This window comes from Stegostoma tigrinum, chromosome 8 (genome assembly GCF_030684315.1).
Source record: "Stegostoma tigrinum isolate sSteTig4 chromosome 8, sSteTig4.hap1, whole genome shotgun sequence".
Lineage (NCBI taxonomy): Eukaryota > Metazoa > Chordata > Chondrichthyes > Orectolobiformes > Stegostomatidae > Stegostoma > Stegostoma tigrinum.
In genome coordinates, this window is record NC_081361.1 from 6462397 (window position 1) to 6485699 (window position 23303).

The following is a 23303-nucleotide window of genomic DNA, read 5'->3' on the forward strand; positions in this document are numbered from 1 at the left end:
AGGAGGCATTTGCTGGAAAGGAGCAGTCAACGTTTCAGGTAATACCCTTCTTTAGCATGGTGGGGATAGGTGGATATCGGTGCTAGGTATGACCTAGTCTGTTGACGGGAGGCATAAGTTGGTGGCCAGAAGTGGTGGGTGGTGCTGGTTAGTAGGTGGAATGTAAGAGAGGTTGGGGTCTCGAAAGGGAGCCAGGGGATGGGTGGGAAGGTTGTTCGGAATTAGAGAACTCAACGTTGGGTCCTCTGGGATGCAGATGGATGATAAAAGGTGTTGCTCCTCAAATGTGCAATCTGCATCACCTGATGTGTGCGCATGCGCACAGGTGAAATGGGCAGTGACCAGGAGGTCAGGCTGGCCATTACAGCCAGGCAAAGATGCTCAGCAGAACGGTCACCTAGTGTACATTTGGTCTCACCAATGTACAAAGACCACACCGGGAGCACCGGATGCAACAGACTCGTTTGGAGGAGATGCAGGTTAAGTTCTGCCCCACTTGGAAGGGCTGTTTAGAGGGGATTGCACGTCCTTAGTAAAGATGAAGCGCTGAGATCAGGGAACTAAAAGTTTCCGAAGAGGTGGAGAGTGTGGTTTGTGTTCTGGATGTACGTGGAGAGCGCCTGGACCAAAGGGGAGGAGAATGGAGTCAAGGTAGAAAGAATGGGTCGGCTGGGGTAGTTGGGTTTGTGGATCTTGGGGAGTGGGTAGAATTGGGCAGTGCGGACTGGGGGATAAAGGCTGGAGACAGTAGAGGGGAGGTCACCAGAAGCAGTGAGGTCACAGGCACTGTGGATTAATTGGAAATGATAACGCGTAATTGAAGGAATAATTGTACAGAAAGCAGGCCCAGTGCAAAAGCAGCTTGTTTCAGCTGGAAGATAACTGCACTGACCTGGGCACTGGCCTGAAAAATGGACTATTGTACAGAGATAGTCTCCAGCGTCAGCAATTCATAATAAGATAACAAGGCATGGAGCTGGAGGAACACAGCAGCAAGCCAAACAGCAGAGGAGCAGGAAAGCTGACATTTCAGGTCAGGATCCTTCTTCAGAAATGGAGGAGGGGAAGGGGGCTCTGAAACAAATAGAGGCGGGCCGGGGCGTGGTGGTGGTGTGGTGATAGCAGGTAGACCGTGGACCAGATAGGTGGGAGAGAAGACAGGCAGGTCAAGGAGGTGGGGATGAGGGGGGTGCTGGGGAAGGTAGGTTGGATGGCGATAGATGAGTGCAGGTAGGCAGTGGTGGGGATTGGTCAGTGAGATGGGAGAGACGACTCACAGGTCAAGGAGGCAGGGTGAAAGGGGGAGCTAGTGTTGGGATGAGATCGGGAGTGGGGAGATTTTGTAGCTAGTAAAGTCCACTGGGTTGTAGAATTAAGTCAAGAGATATCTGGAGCTACTTGCACAACAGAACACCTGGGAAAGTACTGGCAAGTATATGAAATGGTGATACAGCCCACAACATTAGATTCTGAACAGTATTAATATCAGGGGCTTTGGTCCACTCATTGGACTGGGAATCTCAAACCCAGTCCACATATCTTCACCACTGGACTTGGGTTTGAGAGGCTGGCACCATGGAATCCGAAATAGAACTTTAAACCACCACCAGTCTCCAATGAGCAGAAAGGTTAGTGAGATGTATTAGTTGAACTAGTAAACTAGTTTAACCTAACAGATTCACCCATTAGTCTCTATTAGACCTTAATAGAACCCATTAGTTACTTTCAGCCTAATGGTACACATGGACTGAGGTGAATTTTACACACACACACACACACACACACACACACACACACACACAGAGAGAGGGGGAGGGAGAGGGGGGAGAGGGAGAGGGGGGGAGAGGGAGAGGGGGGGAGAGGGAGAGGGGGGAGAGGGAGAGGGGGGAGAGGGAGAGGGAGGAGGGGGGAGAGGGAGAGGAGGGTGGAAGAGATGCTGTTTGATATAACAACCACACGAGCTGCTGGGATGTCATTTTATACACTACAAGAAAAAAATCTTGCATTTGCAAGAACAGCCCCACCCATGCACACTCTCCCCTATCACAGACTCTACCAACTCATTTAATCCCCTTCCCATCCCACATACACTCTCCCCTATCACAGGCTTTTCTCTCAGAGGGGGATGGTTGCCTTAGCAGTTTGTTTGGGTCTGGATAAACATAAAGCTTAAACTGCCGTACCTTGTCAATGATGGACTGCATGTGAGATTTGTGTGACAGGTCTCCGTAAAGGAGAGAGGACCACTGGTCAGGAGCAATGCGAAGGCCAGCTTCCATGGCAATCTGCACAATCTGAGAGTCATGCTCCCGCCGTAGTGCTTCATATGTCCGAAACTCCTCTTTCAGTTGCATCAGAGAGGAATCTTCATCTCGCTTCGTGACCTGCAACAGTGAATAACTGTCAAACATAGGCTCAGGAACTAAACAACTGTAATTACAGGCTGAGAAACAAAGCAACCATTAAACACAGGCTGAAATAAATCAACATGCAACTGTTGAACACAATACCAGGAACGAAGTAACAACGAAAAACAGGTCAGAAACAGCAAAGAAATTTGTTCAGCTCAAATGGAATCATACAGCATAGAGGGGATCAATTATACCTGTGCCTTTGGTAAAACTCCCTAGTTAGTCCAACTTGCTCTCTCATGTCCTCTTTTAATCTATTTCACCAATTCATTCATGAAAGTTGTTCAGGAATCTGCTTGGATTACCCTTTCAGCAGGGCATTCTGGATCACAACATGCTGTAGAAAAGAAATTCTCATCCTGCCTCTCCTGTTTTGAGAATTTTCTTTAATTCATGTGCCACTGGTCACCAGCTCTCTTTGTTTCCTCTTTGAGCTCTCCATGCCTCATTTAAACACCTCTATTACATCTTTCATGTACCTTCTATCTGCCATGAACCTGACCATTTTACCAGTCTTTTGGCACCCTCCTGTAGTCAGCTACTATCCTTCTCATTGTTTGATACACTCATTTACATTGTATAGCACCAGGGACATGGCAGGACAATCCAAATCATTTGACAGAAGCATTAGCAGTCAAAAGTTATTCAGGCCATCAACCACAGAATCATCACAATGGAGGGAGTAAGGCTGTTCTGCCCATCATGTCTGCACTAGTTCCTTGAATAAACATTTCACTTGTATGCTTTTTCCCACCTTCTCCTTGTAACCCTGCACATTAATATTTAAGAAAAAAAAAGACAGACAATCTAATTCTATTTTGAAAGCTGCTTTTGAGCCTGTCAAGGTCAACACTGGAACAGATGACCAATAGCATGGTTCAAGGGTCAGATTTTAAATAGCATCTTAAAAAGGTGGAGAAAAGAGACAGATGCAGATGCTTAAAGAGGGAATTCCAAAACTTAGGGCATTATCAGTAGAAGTCACGGTCACTACTGCTGCAGGGATTAAAAACAGAGGGCAAGAACCGGAGGAACGCAGAGATCTTAGAGGGTTGGAAAGACATTGCAGAAACATTCAGGGATGGGACCATGCAGAGATTTGAAACAAGGATCAGAACTCAAACATAGACTATTATTTCAAAACATGCATTGGTTCTGCAGCAGAATCAACATGGGCCAGTGACAAACTGCCATGATAAATAAATGGATTTGGCAAGAGTCAGGATACAGGCAGCAGAGTTTTGATGAGTTCAAATTTATGAAGAATAGAAGCCAGGAAGCTCTGCAGGTAAGCATTAGACATTACCTTTGGAATTAATGAAATACACGATAAAAACCAAAAGAACTGCAGATGCTGTAAATTGGGAACAAAAACAGAAAGTTGCTAGAAAAGCTCAGTAGGTTTGGCCAAGAGGAGGGGAGATGCCATGGAAGTGCAACCTGAAGGTTTTAATGATGGACTGGATGCAAGGTCTGAAGCTTACCTAGTGAAATAGCAGACCTTAAGGTTGACAACAGTGTGGAACTACATCACATAGTGGTCATGGGGAGTAGAGGTAGTCAGGGCGACTGGGATCAAGACAAATGCTATGTTCTTCCCAATGTTAAATCAAAAGGAAATTTTTAACCCCCAATACTTGGCAACAGACACACAGGGTGACAAATCCTGGCTATTGGAGAAGTTGAGTCATCTGTGTACATGTTGGGTAATGCTGCAGAACAGAGGGACCTAGGTGTTTAGTCACATTCTTTGAAGTTTGCATCACATGTAGACAGGGCGGTTAAAAAGACATTTGGCACACTTTCCTTTGGGTATGAGAGAGTTGGGAAGTCATGTTGGGGTTGTACAACACATTGGTGAGGCCTGTTCTAAAATACTGTGTTCAGTTCCAATCACCTAGTTGTAGGAAGGATATTATTAAGCTGGACAGGGTCCAGGAGAGACTTACCAGGGTGTTGCCGGATATGGAAGGTTTGAGTTATAAAGAAAGGCTGGATAGGCTGGGACATTTTCCACTGGACTGTAGGAGGTTGAAGTTTATAAAATAATGAGGGGTACAGATAGAGGTAATGGCGGTTACCTTTTCTCTAGCATTGGGGATCTCAAGACAAGGGGACACAATTTTAACGTGAGAGAAGAGCAATTTAAAAAAGACAGGAGGGCAAATTTTTTTTTAAAACAGAGGACAGTTCACAAGTGGAATGAGCTTCCTGAGTGGTGGATGTGTGTACAATTACAATATTTAAAAGACATTTAGATGAGTATATGAATAAAAGATAAGTTTGGTGGGATAAAGGGCCCAGAGCAGGAAGATTTGGCTACTTTAGTTTGGCATCATGTTTGGTGTGGACTAGTTGGACCAAAGGGTCTGTTTCTATGCTCTATGACTATATTAAATGCAATATGAATGAGATCCGTCATCAGCAAACCTTTTAGACAATGTACTTCGTAAATCAAGAATACATAAGTTAATTATGTAATTTGGCTGATGTCCTTAAACAAAATCAATGGCCTTCAGTCTGCATATTCCATCCCAAACTCAAACCTACTTTGAAACAGGAGGCTCTGTACAGCAACTGCACCACATGCCCAATACTGGTCTTTGAGGCTTGAGGAAATCGAGGCTCCAACCTCTGGACGACAAATAACACCAAGACTTTTCTAGAGAGTGCGGAGCCATCTTCCAGTGCAAGCAGGACCAGTTTGAGGGCTTCTTCCTGCATAGCTAGGAGCCAAAGAGGTCATTAATCAAGATTACAGAAAATCAAACACTTGCAATCTGACTGACAGCACACCATTTGAGATCTGGTCCGTAACAAATAGTTACACATGTCCAACACTGCACTCCAGTTCCAGCCCAGCCTCCTCCTCTTCCCAGTCCGGAGTTGACCCCTGCTACCCCCAGTCCCGGTACAATGATTTTAATTTATTTCCTAATATACTGTTTCTGACTGACCAATTCCAATAATGCCTTCATTAGGATATAGAGAATAAAATTTAACATAAATGACACAGTCATATCATACAGAGGATGGGAAGAACGATGCTTTCAAATAATTGTTCTAACTTTAATGCTCTTTGAATTTTGAGAGAAAGCATACAATTGGGACAGTGTGGACAGTGCTTTATTTTGTGACTAACCCCATGCTATCCCTGTCCTGGAAGCGATCAATGGGTAGAGTCTCGTTAGGGCTTTACTTTGCATTTTTGTTTTGGCTTCAAGCAGCACAGGTACCTTTATTTTCTATTTCTACAGGTGAGGCAACAGCCTAGAGGTATTACACGACTCTCTGGATTAACAGTTCTGTGGTAATGTTCTGGGGACCTGAGCTCAAATCCCACTATGGCAGATGGTGGAATTAGAATTCAATAAGGTATCTGGAATTAAGAACCTAATGATGACCGTGAATCCATTGTCAATTGTCAGAAAAACCCATCTGGTTCGCTAATCTTCTCTAGGGAAGGAAACAGCCATCTTTACTTGGTCTGGCCTACGTGTGACTCTAGACCCAAAGCAATATGGTTGACTCTTAACTGTCCTCTGGGCAGTTAGGGATGGGTAATAAATGCTGCCTAGCCAGCAATGCCCTCATCTCATGAATGAATAAAAAAAATTAAGTGTCGAGTTAGCTTTACTTGTAGTTTAAAAGATTAAAAGGGGGCTTTACTTTCAGTTCGAGAGAGGGGCTTTGCATCTAACCCTGTCCTCAAGTGAGAGATGGGGACAGTGTTGAAAGAGCTTTACTCTGCATCTAGCCTCATGCTGTCAGTGTCCTGGGAGCGTTTGGCAGGACAGTGTTAGGGGACCTTTACTTATTCACTTTAGTTTACTTTCAGCTTTAAAAGGGGAAGCGTTACTCTGTATTTAACCCCTATGGTCTCAGTTTTGGGAAAGTTTGATGGAAGACAGTGAAGCGTTATAGCTTAAAAAGAGTAAAGAGAGCTTTACTCTCTATCTGGCCTGATGTTGTCTGTCCTGTGAGTACATTGGTAGGACAGTGAAGACTGCAAGATACAGTAGCAGAACTAGGCCATTCATTCTATCAACAGTGAAATGGAAAGTTTACTCGGTATCTAACCCCTGCTTTAGAATTGTTCCATTCTCTAGCACTTCTGGGAAGCAACCCTGATCACAAAAGAAAATCATGTGTTTGAAGAAAGAGATCCAAAACCCCAACAAGTTAACACATCTAGGAGTACTAACTATCACCTTGCTGTACCACAGCCATTCAGTAACCCTACCTGGTCCAAGAAACTGGCAGCCCCTGGCTCGGACAGCTGCCCAGAGATTGGATGAGAGTTGCTGTGGGTTTTGATGCTGAAGGATGAGTTCAGTGACTGTCCGCTCCCCCAGTGAGCGAGCAGCTCTCATTGCCCGAATCCGGCCTTCCTCTTCCACCAGCTGACAGTGAACCAGTGTAACCAGCTTCCTCTGCATGGGCCTGCTCAGCACGCTCTGTGCAGCGCTGCTGAGCACCACACCTGCAATACAAAACACTACAGCTCAGTACAGGCCATGGGACAGCGCAACAGTGTAAGAGGGCAGGGCTAGACCTGAGCAGCTGGCGCAGGCTGAAACCAGGTCCACAGCTCCCGCACTACCAAATATCGCTGACCATCACGGATACAGACATCAAACAGGAGCAGGCCAAGAAAGTCAGCCAGCTTCCATGGGGTACAGTTCAGCATCCTGTCTATTTTCCCAGTATTCCACTGCATTAGTGCCAAGTTTACAACCCGAGAGCACTGGAGAAAAGGGAGTCACATATCCTGCAGACAAACATGGCAATTGGCAGTCACTAACTGTATCAGGGACGGGCTGTAAAAAGGAAGAATTTCTGTCTCAGTGACATAATTTTTAAACAAGCAATAGTTAAGTAGAAATTACGAATGAAACAGTCAGCCGCAGTAAAAGTGTGGGATTTCCCTTCTCACCACTTTGAGGGCTGGAATTCCTGCTCTGAACTGACTTCTTTTGTTTCAGGCTGGGTTTAACCTGTTTTCCACACCCTTTGTCAACTCACTTCAGTAAGTCTACGTCATTCCCACGGCCACAGGGTGTTATGAAATAATCAGATTGTGGGTTTGTTCAAACAACAACTTGCATTTATATCTGTCACACTGTAACATGTCCCAGGGCACGCTGAAACCTCTTTCAAAGGGTTAAATTTTAAAGGTCACCTTAAGAGGAGTGTGTTAAAGGGCAGGAATTCCAGAGCCAGGCCTAGCAGCTTTAGGCAGGGCCACCAATGGTAGACTGAAAGGAGCAGGGGATAGATAAATAGTTAGAATTGGAACTCTGATATGGAGGGTTAAGCATGGACAGATTGAACAGCAACAGGATAAGACACTGTTGAAGAGCTCATGATTCATGCAACATGAACCTGCTCAGTAAAAGACAGTCTGCAAACACACAGCTCTGATAACCAGGGGACGTCAAGGTCATCTTCAATCTTTTTGAATATTTTCAGAAGCAGTAAGGATTCTACAGGATTGACAAGGTCACTTCTTAACAGCATTGTGGCTGTAGCGACAGCACACAGACTGCAGCAGCTCACACTGCCTTCCCAAGGCCACTCAAGAGATGATGGCCCAGACACCATCAACATCCCACGAAATAGCTGCTCAGGCACCTGACATAATGTCTTCCCTCCCAACTACCCGCCCCTCCGTCCTCACTAAAGCAACCCCCATCCCAACTCCCTACCTACACTCACCTGTACTGGATTTATTCTCTATTTATTTCAGAGCCCTCTTTCCCTCTCCCATTTCTGAACAAGAATCCAGACCTGACACATCATCCCCACGCCCTCCACCTCCTCCAGGACTTCCAATTCCCTGGCCCCAAACACCTCATTTTCACTATGGACATCCAGTCCCTATATACCTGTATTCCTCATGCAGACGGCCTCAAGGCCCTCCACTTCTTCCTGTCCCGCAGACCCGACCAATCCCCCTCCAGCGACACCCTCATCCTCCTAGCCGAACTTGTTCTCACCCTCAACAACTTCTCTTTCGATTCCTCCCACTTCCTACAGACAAAGGGGGTGGCCATGGGTACCGCATGGGCCCAAGCTACGACTGCCTCTTTGTAGGTTACGTGGAACAGTCCCTCTTCCGCACTTCCACTGGCCCCAAACCCCAACTCTTCCACCGTTACACTGATGACTGTATCGGCGCTGCCTCTTGCTCCCCAGAGGAGCTCGAACAGTTCATCCACTTTACCAACACCTTCCGCCCCAACTTCAAGTTCACCTGGGCCATCTCCAACACATCCCTCACCTTCCTGGACCTCTCAGTGTCCATTTCAGGTAACCAGCTAGAAACTGATGTCCATTTCAAGCCCACTGACTCCCACGGCTACCTAGAATACACCTCCTCCCACCCACCCTCCTGCAAAAATTCCATCCCCTATTCCCAATTCCTCCACCTCCGCCGCATCTGCTCCCAGGATGAGGCATTCCACTCCCGCATATCCCAGATGTCTACGTTCTTCAAGGACCGCAACTTTCCCCCCGTAGTAGTCGACAATGCCCTTGACCGCATTTCCCGCAACACATCCCTCACACCCCGCCCCTGCCACAACCGCCCCCAGAGGATCCCCCTCGTTCTCACATACCACCCCACCAACCTCCGGATACAACGTATCATCCCCCGACACTTCCGCCATCTACAATCCGACCCCACAACCCAAGACATTTTTCCATCCCCACCCTTGTCTGCCTTCTGGAGAGACTACTCCCTCCGCGACTCCCTTGTCCGCTCCACACTGCCCTCCAACCTCACCACACCCGGCACCTTCCCCTGCAACTGCAGGAAATGCTACACTTGCCCCCACACCTCCTCCCTCACCCCTATCCCAGGCCCCAAATGACCTTCCATATCAAGCAGATGTTCACCTGCACATCTGCCAATGTGGTATATTGTATCCATTGCACCCAGTGTGGCTTCCTCTACAATGGGGAAACCAAGCGGAGGCTTGGGGACCGCCTTGCGGAACACCTCCGCTCGGTTCACAACAAACAACTGCACCTCCCAGTCGAGAGCCATTTCAACTCCCCCTCCCATTCCTCAGACGACATGTCCATCATGGGCCTCCTGCAGTGCCACAATGATGCCACCCGAAGGTTGCAGGAACAGTAACTCATATTCTGCTTGGGAACCCTGCAGCCCAATGGTAATGTGGACTTCACAAGCTTCAAAATCTCCCCTTCCCCCACTGCATCCCAAAACTAGCCCAGTTCTTCCCCTCCCCCCACTGCATCACAAAACCAGCCCAGCTCCTCCCCTCCCCCCACTGCATCCCAAAACCAGCCCAGTCTGTTTCTGCTTCCCTAACCTGTTCTTCCTCTCACCCATCCCTTCCTCCCACCTCAAGGCGCACCTCCATTTCCTACCTACCACCTCATCCTGCCTCTTTGACCTTTCCATCTTCACTGGGCTGACCTATCCCCTCCCTACCTCCTCACCTATACTCTCCTCTCTACCTATCTTGTTTTCACTCCATCTTCGGTCCGCCTCCCCCTCTCTCCCTATCTATTCCAGTTCCCTCTCCCCATCCCCCTCTCTGATGAAGGGTCTAGGCCCAAAACGTCAGCTTTCGTGCTCCTCGGACGCTGCTTGGCCTGCTGTGTTCATCCAGCTCTACACGTTGTTATCTCAGACTCCAGCATCGGCAGTTCCTACTAACCTTGACATAAGGAGATGCCTGGAGCCACCTACAGGCCTGAAATTTGGGCTGCTAGCTCCAGGCATTTTCTTCCTGAATGGCTTGCTGAGCGGAGGGCACTGTGTGTTGTCAACTGCATGTGGGCACTATGCTCCACACTGGCAGCATTCTGTGTTTATGGGTTGAAGCACGGGGGCATCATGAAGCATTGACAGTTACAGTACAGCGCCAGGGCCTACATTTCTTTGCCTGCTCTAAATAGGACAGTTTGCCTATTACCCCTTTCTGGTGTTTCGGGGGTACGGAACAGTTCTTGGGGTGAGCGATCTGTGAGCTGCATACCTTCCAGGCAATTGGGAACCTCCTACCAGACTAAGAGGAGGGACAATGCAAGCAAAGTTCTCAGTGGGAGTGTAGCAGGATAATCAGACATGGTTTCTGGTTATGACCTGTGAATCAGGTACCCAGATCACTTGGCACTTGTAAGCCCACAGAGATGGACTGGATGACAGAATAGAGCCAAGGCAAATACATTTCTGCTGGCCTTTACAGAAATCTTCGGATCAATGTCTTTCTTCACTGATAATTATCCCCTACGAGTTTTACAATTAGGATTTTCCAGCTCAAGAAACTGCCCACCTTTAAATCTAAGTTTGGGATGGCACAGTGGCTTGCACTGCTGTCTCACAGTGCAATGGACCTGGGTTCGATGCCAGCCTTGGATGACCCTGTGAGGAGTTTGCACATTCACAGATAAGCTGCAGAGCTGGGCTGAGAGATGGCAAATGGAGTTTAATGCAGACAAGTCTGAGGTGATGCACTTTGGTAGGAGTAACCAGAAGGCAAAGTACAGGGCTAATGGTAAGATTCTTAGTAGTGTAGATGAGCAGACAGATCTCGGTGTCTATGTACACAGATCCTTGAAAGTTGCCACCCAGGTTGACAGCGCTGTTAAGAAGGCATACAGTGTTTTAGCTTTTATTAATAGAGGGATCGAGTTCCGGAACCAAGAGGTTATGCTGCAGCTATGCAAAACTCTGGTGCGGCCGCACTTGGAGTATTGTGTACAGTTCTGGTCACCGCATTATAAGAAGGATGTGGAAGCTTTGGAAAGGGTGCAGAGGAGATTTACTAGGATGTTGCTTGGTATGGAGGGAAGGTCTTACGAGGAAAGGCTGAGGGACTTGAGGCTGTTTTCATTAGAGAGAAGAAGGTTGAGAGGTGACTTAATTGAAACATATAAAATAATCAGAGGGTTAGATAGGGTGGATAGGGAGAGCCTTTTTCCTAGGATGGTGACGGCGAGCACGAGGGGGTGTAGCTTTAAATTGAGGGGTGAAAGATATAGGACAGATGTCAGAGGTAGTTTCTTTACTCAGAGAGTAAAGGAAAGGAACGCTTTGCCTGCAACAGTAGTAGATTCGCCAACTTTAAGTACATTTAAGTCATCATTGGATAAGCATATGGACGTACATGGAATAGCGTACGTTAGATGGGCTTGAGATCGGTATGACAGGTCGGCACAACATCGAGGGCCAAAGGGCCTGTATTGTGCTGTAATGTTCTATATTCTATGTTCTGTGCTCCCTATGGCTGTATGGGCTTCCCCCAGGTGCTCCGGTTTTCACCCACAATCTCAAAGATGTGCAGGTTAGGAGGGTTAGCCATGGTTTAAAAACCCCACGTGGAGCTTGGGGTCTAGGTGGGATGGTCTTTGGAGGGTCAGTACAGAGTCAATGGGCCAAATGGCCTCTTTCTGCACTGTAGGATTCTATGATTATTGTGAGTAACAATAACTTGAACCGCAAATTAATTTGAAAAAGAGGTTAGTCGATGTACAGGTGTCCAGTAACGTGGGATTTCAAGTGTTGCAACAGGGGAAGATAATGTGGTGACCACCCGCAGCACATCATAGACAGTTATACAGAGTTAACAGCTAAATCTCAGTAAAGTAACACCTGAGGCAGAGTCTGGGCACACACTCACATTAGTATGCAAAACATCTGGTCTGCAAATGGAAGCTAGTTTAATCAGCAACATAAGAAAAGGTACTGCGGTAAGGTATAAACTCTGCAGACAGTGATTTCCCCACATCTCCAGGGTCAGAGAGTCTCCATAAAAGGCATGACTCACGCAGAATTTCAGATGACAGAATAGGTTATTATTATTCCAATTTGTCAGACATATGGTATACTGTTCACAGGCTCCCCCACTGCTGTTTGCAGCTCAGTTCCTTATAAAGCAGCCAGTCATGACAGAATGATGCCAGATACAGATTATTGTTCTACTAAATCACTGGGTGTGGAACTCCTCCCATCCCCATATTTAGATTTCATTCTGTAACTTGCTCCAGGGTATCCGTTATGCTACATATAAACCACCCAAACCCCTCTATTATAGTCCAGTCTGTAACTCACTCCAGGCCATGTTATTGTATATATAAACCACGCCATTTTTTTATTAGATTCCAGTCTGAAACACAACCCCAGAAAGTATAATTCTATACATACACCATTCAAACATTTTTGAATAGACTTGAGTCTGTAACACATTCCCCCATATCTATTATTCAATATATAAAATATTTAAACCTATTTATTAGATTCTAGATCATTACTCCCATCCACCCACCATGTACCTTGTCTTCTATCCATACACTAAAGTTTTGGGGCTCTTGTTCAGGTGCAAGTCCCGCCTGCTCCAGTGGTATGTAATAACTAGACCTAGCACCCAGACCTAGTCCCCTGCCCTATTCCTGTAACCCTGTATTTATCACAGCTAATGGACACTACGGGCAATTTAGCATGGCCAATCCACCTAACCTGCACATCTTTGCACTGAGAGAGAAAACTGGAGCACTAGCGGAGACCAATGCAAACATAGGAAGAACATGCAAACTCTGTACAGACAGTCGTCTGAGGCTAGAATAAAACGCAGGTCCCTGGCACTGTGGACGGCTAACTGTTAAGGACAGTTTAGGTTCAATTCCACTGTAGTTATAACTATAATGGGAAACTGAGAAAAACTCAAACTGGACATCATCAAGCAGGTATTGGTGTGACTTGACAGAACCTGCTTCGGTTAGAGAGAGGTGGTGGATAACTTTTCCCCCACTTCTTTACATCTTGGCTGACCACAAGAAGATACATCTAGAGCAGTGTTTTAAACTTTTCAGTGTTGTATTTTAGAGGACTTTTTCGTAAGTTGAAATCAAGAAGACAGACTAGAAGTTCATTTACAAAACACATGAACAATAAATACAACAAAACACCCACTCCATCAAATACATACACAGATACAAGTAAGAAAAGATTAGTTCTAGAGATGAAACATAGCTTTATTAGAAAGTATCTACACCCAAACCTTTGATTAGATTCCAACCTGCAGCTCACTGAGCTGTTACTTTGCATATAAACCACTCGAAACTCTCAATTATCCTGCAGCCTGTAAGTCACTCCCAAGTACCTGTTATTTTAGATTCCCTGCAATGTGGAAACAGGCCCTTCAGCCCAACAAGTCCACACTGCCCCTTGAAGCATCCCACCTAGACCCATCCCCCTATAACCCACACACTCCTGGACACTATGGGCAATTTAGCATGGCCAATCCACCTAACCTGCACATCTTTTGGACTGCGGGAGGAAACCAGAGCACCCAGAGGAAACCCACACAGACACGGGGAGAATGCGCAAACTCCGCACAGACAGTTGCCTGAGGCTGGAATTGAACCCGGATCCCTGGTGCTGAAAGGCTGCAGTGCTAACCACTGAGCCACCGTGCCGCCCTTTATTCTATGTTTAAACAACCCCGAAATCCTCAATTATATATCAGTCTGTAACTCGGTCCTGGATATCTTGTCAATCTGCACAGAAGCCACTCAAACCCTTAGATTAGATTTGAGACTGTAGCACATACCCAGATATCTGATTCTTACGTATAATTCCCTCATATCCATCAATTACATTCGAGCCTGTAACTCACTTCTGCAGATGTTATTCTATATATATATTTCACTCAACCTCTAAACAGATTCCAGTCTGTAACTCACTCCTGGATATTGGTTATTGTTTTTATCAAGTTTTCAAATCCCTCAAAAAAACAAAATACTGCCGATACTGAAAAATTAAAATAAAAACAGAAAATGCCAGAGACTTTCAGCATCTGAGAGAGAAAAACAGGGTAAATATTTTAAGTTCAATTGGCGTTTTCTACAAAAAAAACTGTCCAATCTTCCTAAACCTTGGTTAAGATTCCAACCTGTAACTCATTCTGAAGCACCTACTACTCTCTATGCAAAACACCTGAAGCACACGTTTAGATTTCAGACTAAATTACATACTCAAAAAGCTGCCAACAAATAAACCCCTTTGTTAGTGTACAGTGAGAATGTCTCAATGAATTTTAGGTACCTCTGGTACTGCTGAGTGGTTTGAGGTACAGTGCCAACTCCTCCACACATTTTTTTGCCTCTTCGTAGTGTTTGGTATTTTCTGCTCCTGTACACAAGGTGACAGACTGCGGCTCTGGAATCTGCACATAATTAGAACAATTTTTTTTTTAAAAAGTTGTTCACTATACAATATATACCAAAATGAGAATATACTAATAAAATTTAATTAAAATGTAATATTACAGAACTTTAGCACCATTCACAAGAGGAGAAAATAATGGTTTTATCATAACACACTAACAAACTAACATTCTGCTTGGTTGAGGCCTCCAGTTAAATCACAATTTTAAACAGTCTAGGCGTATACAGTGCCTTTCATGACTTCAGTGGGTCTGTCAGGTTTTTTTTTGTGAAGTACCTCAGGAGGACAAGCACTGTTGCACTATGTGAAATAATGTCATGAGATGGGTACGTCCACAATAAACGTGACAAGTACCCAAACACACTGAACTGCAGAACACCGGATGATGTGACCCTAGTTTCACTTGGTACATACCAGTATGCCTACATGCTCACAGCAGCCTGTGGTCTGAGCAGGTTCTGTGGTCTTCAGGGTAATTTAAGGTGTGGACTAATTGAGATGTTTAAGCTGATTGAGGGAGTTCTCAGGGCAGACAGAGAGAAACCATTTTCTCTAATCACAGAGAGGGGTGGGTCCACAACAACGGGTGCTAACTTAAAATTGAACCAGGCCATTCCAGGGTGGAATCAAGTAATATTCTTCAGAAAAAGGCAACAATCTTTAAATCTCTCCTCTAAAAAGCTGTCAATATATGCAGGGGCCAAGAGAAATTTCCAAAACTTTGTTAGGTATCAATATCAAGAGTTGCAGAACCAAAACTGGCAAACGCAATTTGGATGCAGGGCAGCCAGCAGCTAAATGAATGGCAGGTTGCAACGAAGGGGCCACAAGATAAAGCTGGCATTAGCTAGATAATTAAAAGTTTCTGCATAAAGTGCAGTAGGAATTGAGAAAACTAAAGTCCCACAAGACCAGCAAAGTGGTCACTGAAGAGGCTACATGAAGAAAGCAAAAAAAAATTGTGCAGCATGTTGTAATGACTCAGCAATTGCAACTCTGAAAATAACAACTCCTTCAGATAAACGTGTCACAGGCACTGAAACTAACTCTCGCTGAACACTGCTGTGACACTATATGCAACAGGGCCATTCACAGAATGTACAATCACCATCACGTGGTTCAGTTTCAGTTTCAGTCTCACACCCACAGTGATCTTAGCTTGCAGATACCACAGAGCTATTTTCCAGGGAGAGAGATAATTGACATAATTTTCTAATATTAAAGGGGAAAGCGAGTTTGTCAGATTTTTCCACAGCAACATATGGGAAAAATCTGCACACAAAATAGTTCCTCACATATCACCGCATCAACCTCGGGATTCAATGCATCATTGTCCGCCACTTCTGTCACATGCAATGTGACCCCACTACCAAGGATATATTTCCCTCCCCACCCTTAACTGCCTTCAGGAGGGACCGCTCTTTCCGTGATTCCCACGTTTGCTCCACAGTCCCCACTAGCCCCACCACCCCCGGGACCTTACCCCGCTTCAACTGCAGGAGGCACGACACCTGCCTCCGGCACTTCCCCCCTCATCTCCATCCCAGGCCCCAAGGAACCCTTCTACATTAGCGAATGTGCAGGTGAACATCTGTTTAATGTGGTACATTGTATCTGCTGTTCCCAATGTGGCCACCTCTACATCGAGGAAACCAAGCGGAGGCCTGGAGACCACTTTGTGGAACACCTATGCTCAGTTCATGACAAATGACACCTCCCAGTCACGAACCACTTCAACTCCCCCCTCCCACTCCCACTCCCTGGACAACATGTACATTCTGGGCCTCCTCCAGTGACACAATGATGCCACCCGAAAACTGAAGGAACAGCACGTCATATTCTGCCTGGGAACCCTACAACCCAGTGGTCTCAATGTGGATTTTACAAGCTTTAAAATCTCCCCCTCCCCGACCTCATCTCAAGACCAGCCCCTCCCTCGTCCTCACCTCCTTGACTTGTCTATCTTCCCTCCCACCTACCCGCCCCTCCCTCCTCACTGAACAATCCCCTTCCCAACTTCCGACCTACAGTCACCTTTACTGGCCTCATCCTGTCTCCTTGACCTGTCAGTCTTCTCTCCACCTATCTGCTCCACTATTCACTCTCGATCATCACCTCCCCCTCTCTCTATTTATTTCAGAGCCCCTTTTCCCTCCCCCATTTACAGACATGAAACGTCAGCTTTCTTGCTCCTCTGATGCTGCCAGCCTATTGTGTTCATTCAGCTCAACACCTTGTTACTTCACACTCTAGCACTGGCAGTTCCTAATGTCTCTGCACAGAACAGTGCTTTTCCCTAATGGAGAACAGGATTAAATGTGGTTGCACACAGGGAGTGCCCCATACACCGACCACAATCTGTCACATGGGGACTGCTGCTGGGACACTCTTGACAATATAATGGCAGTGAGAGCTTGAAGGTGCAATAATGATTTTGGGGGGTGAAGGCATTGCTGACACCTTAGCTGGTGGTGGTAGAACTTTCAGATTTTCCTGGCAACTCCAGGAAGTAAACAATACTCTCAAGGGCATAGTAGCATGTAAAAACAAAAGCAGGAGAAAAGTCGAGACAATAACACATTGAGTTTTTTTTAATTTTCATTTTACACTTCTATTAATTCAAGGACCCTTGGAGAAGTTTTAAAAAGGGCTACTTACAGGATGCTAAGGACCCATCCAATTTATACATAATGGAGTGCTACAAGTGTGTCTATGTATCAGACTGCAGTGATGGCACCATAGGGCTGCTAGGGTTAAGGTCACGTACTTAAAAAAACCACCTCATTTGGCAAGTTCAGTAAAAGCAGGAAAACATAAAAGAGGAAAAAGTAATTCAAGGAATTCTTACCTGGGCTCCCACCAGTTGTAACAGTGCAGAGTTCACAGGTAACATGTCTATATCTGTGTTGATAGTGGTTTGATCAAAAGGACAGGCTTTGCGATGAAGTTTGTTGAGACACATCTTGCAGACTGTGTGACCACAGCCTAAGCTGATGGGCTTGCGTATGTTCTCATCAAACGTCTGGCAGCAGATTGGGCAGGAGAGGAAGTCTGTCCATTGCGGAGCCTGTACAGGCATTGTGGCAGTGACAAATGGGGAGATTCCAGTGGAATCAAGCTGTCAGTTATAGGGTCGCGTTGACATCGTCTCAGAGCTCATTGCACAATACATCATCTGGAATCAAAAGGCAAACAGGTCAAAGGTTAATCCAAAAGGTGCTAGTGAAGTAATTTGGCAGTTCAAAAGGGCACGTCATTCACTCACCCAACTGAACATTGCCTGAAAGGATGGTGTGTGTGCCATTTTACCTAATGACATAAGCCTAACTGCCCCTAACCTGTCTCAGATATTGTACTTCCACAGATTTCTAAAATGTCATGTCAAACCCCGGTACCTGTCTGGCAGTTAAGTGCTCTCACATGCAGTCTCTCATTTATGCAGATCAGAAAAATTAAATATCACCACCATATCACCACTATATATTTCAGTAGAGAGCATTTTAGGAATAGTGATCATAACTTTTAAGTTTTAAGATAGACAAGGGTAAGATTGGTCGTCTGGTGAAGAGTGCAAAACTGGGGGAAGGTTAATTACAATTGGATGAGACAGGAATTGGAAAAATCATATTGTGACTTGCCGTTTGATGGTAACCCGCATCTGATATACGGGAATCTTTTACAGGCTAGTTTGATTAGAGTTCAGGAGCAGCACATTCCCATGAAGATGAAAGGTAAGGGAGCCTTGGAAGAGATATTGAAAATTTAGTCAAAAACAAAAAAGGAAAAGGAAGCATATTTAAGTTTTAGGAAATTTTCATCGCAGCAGAAAAGAGCCCTGACAAGCAGCAAGGAACGTTAGAAGGGACCATGAAATATCCTCGGCAAGTAGGACCAAGGAGAATTCCAAAGCCGTTTGTACATATTAGGAGTGAGAGTAACTAGGGAAATGGTAAGTCCACTCAGAATGAAGGAGAGAATTTATACACGGAGCCAGAGGAAATGAGCTCGGCCCTCAAGAAGTATTTTGCATTAGGATTCACTGAAGGGAAGGACATGGATGATGGTAAGTTTATGGAAGGATGTATTGATATTCTAGGGCATGTCAGTATTAAAAGGTGGTGGTGCTGGGTGTTTAAAAAAACATTAAAAGGTAGTTAAGCCTGTTGGGATCTAATCCAGGATACCGAAAGGAAGCATGGGAGGAGATTACTGGGGCCTTCACAGATTTCTGCAGCCTCTTTAGCTACAGGAAAGGTCCCAAAAGGCTGGCTATTCCCTAACGTTGTTTCTTTGTTTAAAAAAAAGTAACCAGAACAATCCAGGAGATTATAGGCTGGTAACCTTCATACCATCGGTAGGGAAATTCTTGAAAGAAACTCAGGGACAGGATTTACTCACACTGGAAAAGAATACTTATTAGGGATAGTCAGAGATAACAAAATGTGGAGCTGGATGAACACAGCAGGCCAAGCCGCATCTTCAGAGCACAACAGCCGACGTTTCAGGCCGAGACCCTTCATCAGAAAAGGGGGTGGGGGAAGAGGGTTCTGAAATAAATAGGGAGAGAGGGGGAGGCAGATCAAAGATGGATAGAAGAGAAGACAGGTGGAGAGGAGACAGACAAATTAAAGGGGCAGAGGTGCGGCTAGGAGAGGTGAGTGTAGGTGGGGAGGGGATAGGTCAGACCGGGGAGGATGGACAGATCAAGGGGGCGGGATGAGGTTAGTAGGTAGGAAATGGAGGTGTGGCTTGACGTGGAAGGGGAGGATAGGTGAGAGGAAGAACAGGTTAGGGAGGCGGGGATGAGCTGGGCTGGTTTTGGGATGCAGTAGGTGGAGGGGAGATTTTGAAGCTTGTGAAATCCACATTGACACCATTGGGCTGCAGGGTTCCCAAGTGGAATATGAGTTGCTGTACCTGCAACCTTCGGGTAACATCGTTGTGGCACTGCAGGAGGCCCAGGATGGGCAGTCAGCGTGGCTTTGTGCAGGGAAGGTCTTGAATCTCAAACTTGATTACATTTTTTGAGGAAATGACAAAGATGACTGATGAGGATGGGGCAGTGGATGCTGTCTACATGGACTTTATGAAAGCATTTGACGAGGTCTTTCATGGTAGGCTGGTCCAGAAGATTAAGTCACATGGGATCCACAGTAAATTGGCCAATTGGGTACAAAGTTGGCTTGGTCATAGGAATCAGAGGGCAGTTGTAGAGGAATATTTTTCTGACTGGACGTCTGGTTCTAGTGGTGGCCCACCAGGATCAGTGTTGGGATCTCTATTGTTTAATGTGTAATTTAGACGGAGACGTAGGTGGTCGGATTAGTCAATTTACAGATGACAAAAACTGGATTATGAAGAATGAGGAAGGTTATCAAAGGATACAGAAGGATATAAATCAGTTAGGAGAAGAAATGGCAGATGGAGTTTAATCCAGACAAATATGAAGTGATGCATTTTGGGAGGTCAAATATAGCAGGAAAGTAAACACAGTCAATAGCATGACCCTTAGGAACATGGATATACAGAAGGATCTTGGCCCTCAAGTCCACAGCTCCCTGTAAGTGGCAACACAAGTGAGTAAGGTGGTAAAGGAGGCTTAAGGCATGCTATGTTTCATTGGTCAGGGCATTGAGTACAAAACCTGGCAAGTCATGGTGCAGCTGTGTAAAAACTTTAGTTAAGCTGCATTTGGAGTATTGTGCGTGGTTCTAAGTCCCGGCACAAAGGGAAGTGAAGGCTTTGAAGAGACCGTAAAACTTGGTTTACCAGGATGTTCCCTGGATTGGAGTCTATTATTGGAGAGTTTGGACACATTTGGGTTGTTTTCACTACAGTATCACATGCTAAGAGGTGATCTGATAGAAGTATATAAAATTGATGGAGGTGGATGTTCTGAATCCTTTTCCTAGTGTGGAAGTGTCAATACTAGGGGGCATAGATTTAGGGGAAGAGGGGAAAAGCTTAAGGGAGATATGTGAAGTAATATTTTTTTTTGAAAACACAGAGGGTGGTAAGTGCCTGGAAAGCACTGACCAGGGAGGTGGTAGAAACAGATCCGTTAGCAAAGTATGAGGTATTTAGACAGAAACGGGAAAAAAAATAGGGAACAGAGAGATACAGACCATGTACAAGCAAATGCGATTCATTCAGAATGGCACCATGGTCAGCAAACGTGATGGGCCTGCACCTTTGCTGTTCAGTTTTACATCTACTATATAAAAATCAGGATTCCCATGACACATTTCACAACCTCAGGAATTGCCAATGAACTGCCTTTGTAGTTAACTGCTGTGAGCATTTGATAAATCGACAAACAGCAATGAGGTAATGACCAGAGTATCTAAAAGACATCCTGCCAGAACATGTAACAATCCCTAAGCAGAATGTTGCCTGAGATTATTGTCTCAAGTCTCTGCACCACTTGATCAGAGGAGGGAGCATTACTCAGAGTCATGGCTCAACAGTAATTGTGAAACCTGGAATCAAGATCAGGAATGGTTGTGCTCCTGAGATGCTGCTTGGCCTGCTGTGTTCATCCAGCCTCACATTTTATTATCAAGATCAGGAATGACTGGATAAAACTGTTCCTGAGTTAGTTCAGAGATAACTGGTGTGGACAAAATTAAATTGCCACGTTTTTACAGTGGAAGGCACTAGCCTAAAGTTGGGTAACATGTTTGAGGATCAAAAACCAGAAGACAAAGATTTTAAAAAAGTGTTTTGCAAAAATAGCCAATGTAACCTGAAAAAATCCTCTTTCACACAAAGTAATTCAGGCATGGAATGCACTGCCTGGAATGAGGCAAAAACAAGTTCAATGATTTTCGAGGGGCATCAGATCATTGTTTCTGTTGAAACAATGTATGCTATAGGGTTATGTCAGAAAGGCAGGAAATTGGCACAAAGCCAAAATGTGTCTACTGGTTTTCTGAACAATGGGCTGAATGGCCCCCTTCTGAACCATACCATTTTGGGGATTCTGAAAGCTCACAGAATAGGATAAACATACATGCTAAAACTCTCCATACTCTTCATTTTCACAATCTCTTAATTTTTTATTCCTTTCTCTCATAGTTAACTTCCAGATCGCTTCCCTTAACTCAAATAAGCTGAATAAAGTTATAGAGATAATGGGAACTGCAGATGCTGGAGAATCCAAGATAATAAAATGTGAGGCTGGATGAACACAGCAGGCCAAGCAGCATCTCAGGAGCACAAAAGCTGACGTTTCGGGCCTAGACCCTTCATCAGAGAGGGGGATGGGGTGAGGGTTCTGGAATAAATAGGGAGAGAGGGGGAGGCGGACCGAAGATGGAGAGAAAAGAAGATAGGTAGAGAGAGTATAGGTGGGGAGGTAGGGAGGGGATAGGTCAGTCCAGGGAAGACGGACAGGTCAAGGAGGTGGGATGAGGTTAGTAGGTAGATGGGGGTGCAGCTTGGGGTGGGAGGAAGGGATGGGTGAGAGGAAGAACAGGTTAGGGAGGCAGAGACAGGTTGGACTGGTTTTGGGATGCAGTGGGTGGAGGGGAAGAGCTGGGCTGGTTGTGTGGCGCAGTGGGGGAGGGGACGAACTGGGCTGGTTTAGGGATGCGGTGGGGAAAGGGGAGATTTTGAAACTGGTGAAGTCCACATTGATACCATTAGGCTGCAGGGTTCCCAGGCGGAATATGAGTTGCTGTTCCTGCAACCTTCGGGTGGCATCATTGTGGCACTGCAGGAGGACCATGATGGACATGTCATCTAAAGAATGGGAGGGGGAGTGGAAATGGTTTGCGACTGGGAGGTGCAGTTGTTTGTTGCGGACTGAGCGGAGGTGTTCTGCAAAGCGGTCCCCAAGCCTCCGCTTGGTTTCCCCAATGTAGAGGAAGCCACACCGGGTACAGTGGATGCAGTATACCACATTGGCAGATGTGCAGGTGAACCTCTGCTTAATGTGGAATGTCATCTTGGGGCCTGGGATAGAGGTGAGGGAGGAGGTGTGGGGGCAAGTGTAGCATTTCCTGCGGTTGCAGGGGAAGGTGCCGGGTGTGGTGGGGTTGGAGTGCAGTGTGGAGCGAACAAGGGAGTCACGGAGAGAGTGGTCTCTCCGGAAAGCAGACAGGGGTGGGGATGGAAAAATGTCTTGGGTGGTGGGGTCGGATTGTAGATGGTGGAAGTGTCGGAGGATGATGCGTTGTATCCGGAGGTTGGTGGGGTGGTGTGTGAGAACGAGGGGGATCCTCTTTTCGCGGTTGTGGTGGGGGCAGGGTGTGAGGGATGTGTTGCGGGAAATGCGGGAGACGCGGTCAAGGGCGTTCTCGATCACTGTGGGGGGAAAGTTGCGGTCCTTGAAGAACTTGGACATCTGGGATGTGCGGGAGTGGAATGTCTTGTCGTGAATAAAGTTATCTCCACTTCCAAAGCATCTGCTGGATAAGTATCGATCTTCTGAGTTCCTTTTTGGATTTATTGGCCATGACCTTACAAATATAGTATAAAAATAAAAAACAGAACACGCTGGAAACTGGGCTGATGTTTCCCGTGAGAAAAAACTTTTAATTTGTTGTTTCTATTTTTTTATATTGTGAAGGGTCCTAGTTTTGGTCAACTTGCAGACAGGAACCTGCTCCATTCTCCAGCACACTTGGAGCAGATCTTACAGCAGCAAGATGCGGGGGTGTGGCGGGGGGGTGGGGGGGGACCTCAAG

General features: G+C 45.8%; 1 protein-coding gene across 2 annotated transcripts in view; it reads right to left on the reverse strand.

Moving 5' to 3' along the window:
* Positions 1-23303, reverse strand: part of LOC125456288 (roquin-1) — an 85914-nt gene that overhangs the window by 8445 nt on the left and 54166 nt on the right. For both annotated transcript variants that reach the window (XM_059648231.1, XM_059648230.1), the window contains exons 2-6: positions 17462-17788; positions 14491-14611; positions 6655-6894; positions 4962-5137; positions 2184-2384 (exon numbers count right to left, since the gene is read on the reverse strand). In XM_059648231.1, coding sequence (XP_059504214.1) covers positions 2184-2384; positions 4962-5137; positions 6655-6894; positions 14491-14611; positions 17462-17692 — 969 coding nt within the window. In that variant the 5' untranslated portion in view covers positions 17693-17788. The remainder of the gene's footprint in view (positions 1-2183; positions 2385-4961; positions 5138-6654; positions 6895-14490; positions 14612-17461; positions 17789-23303) is intronic.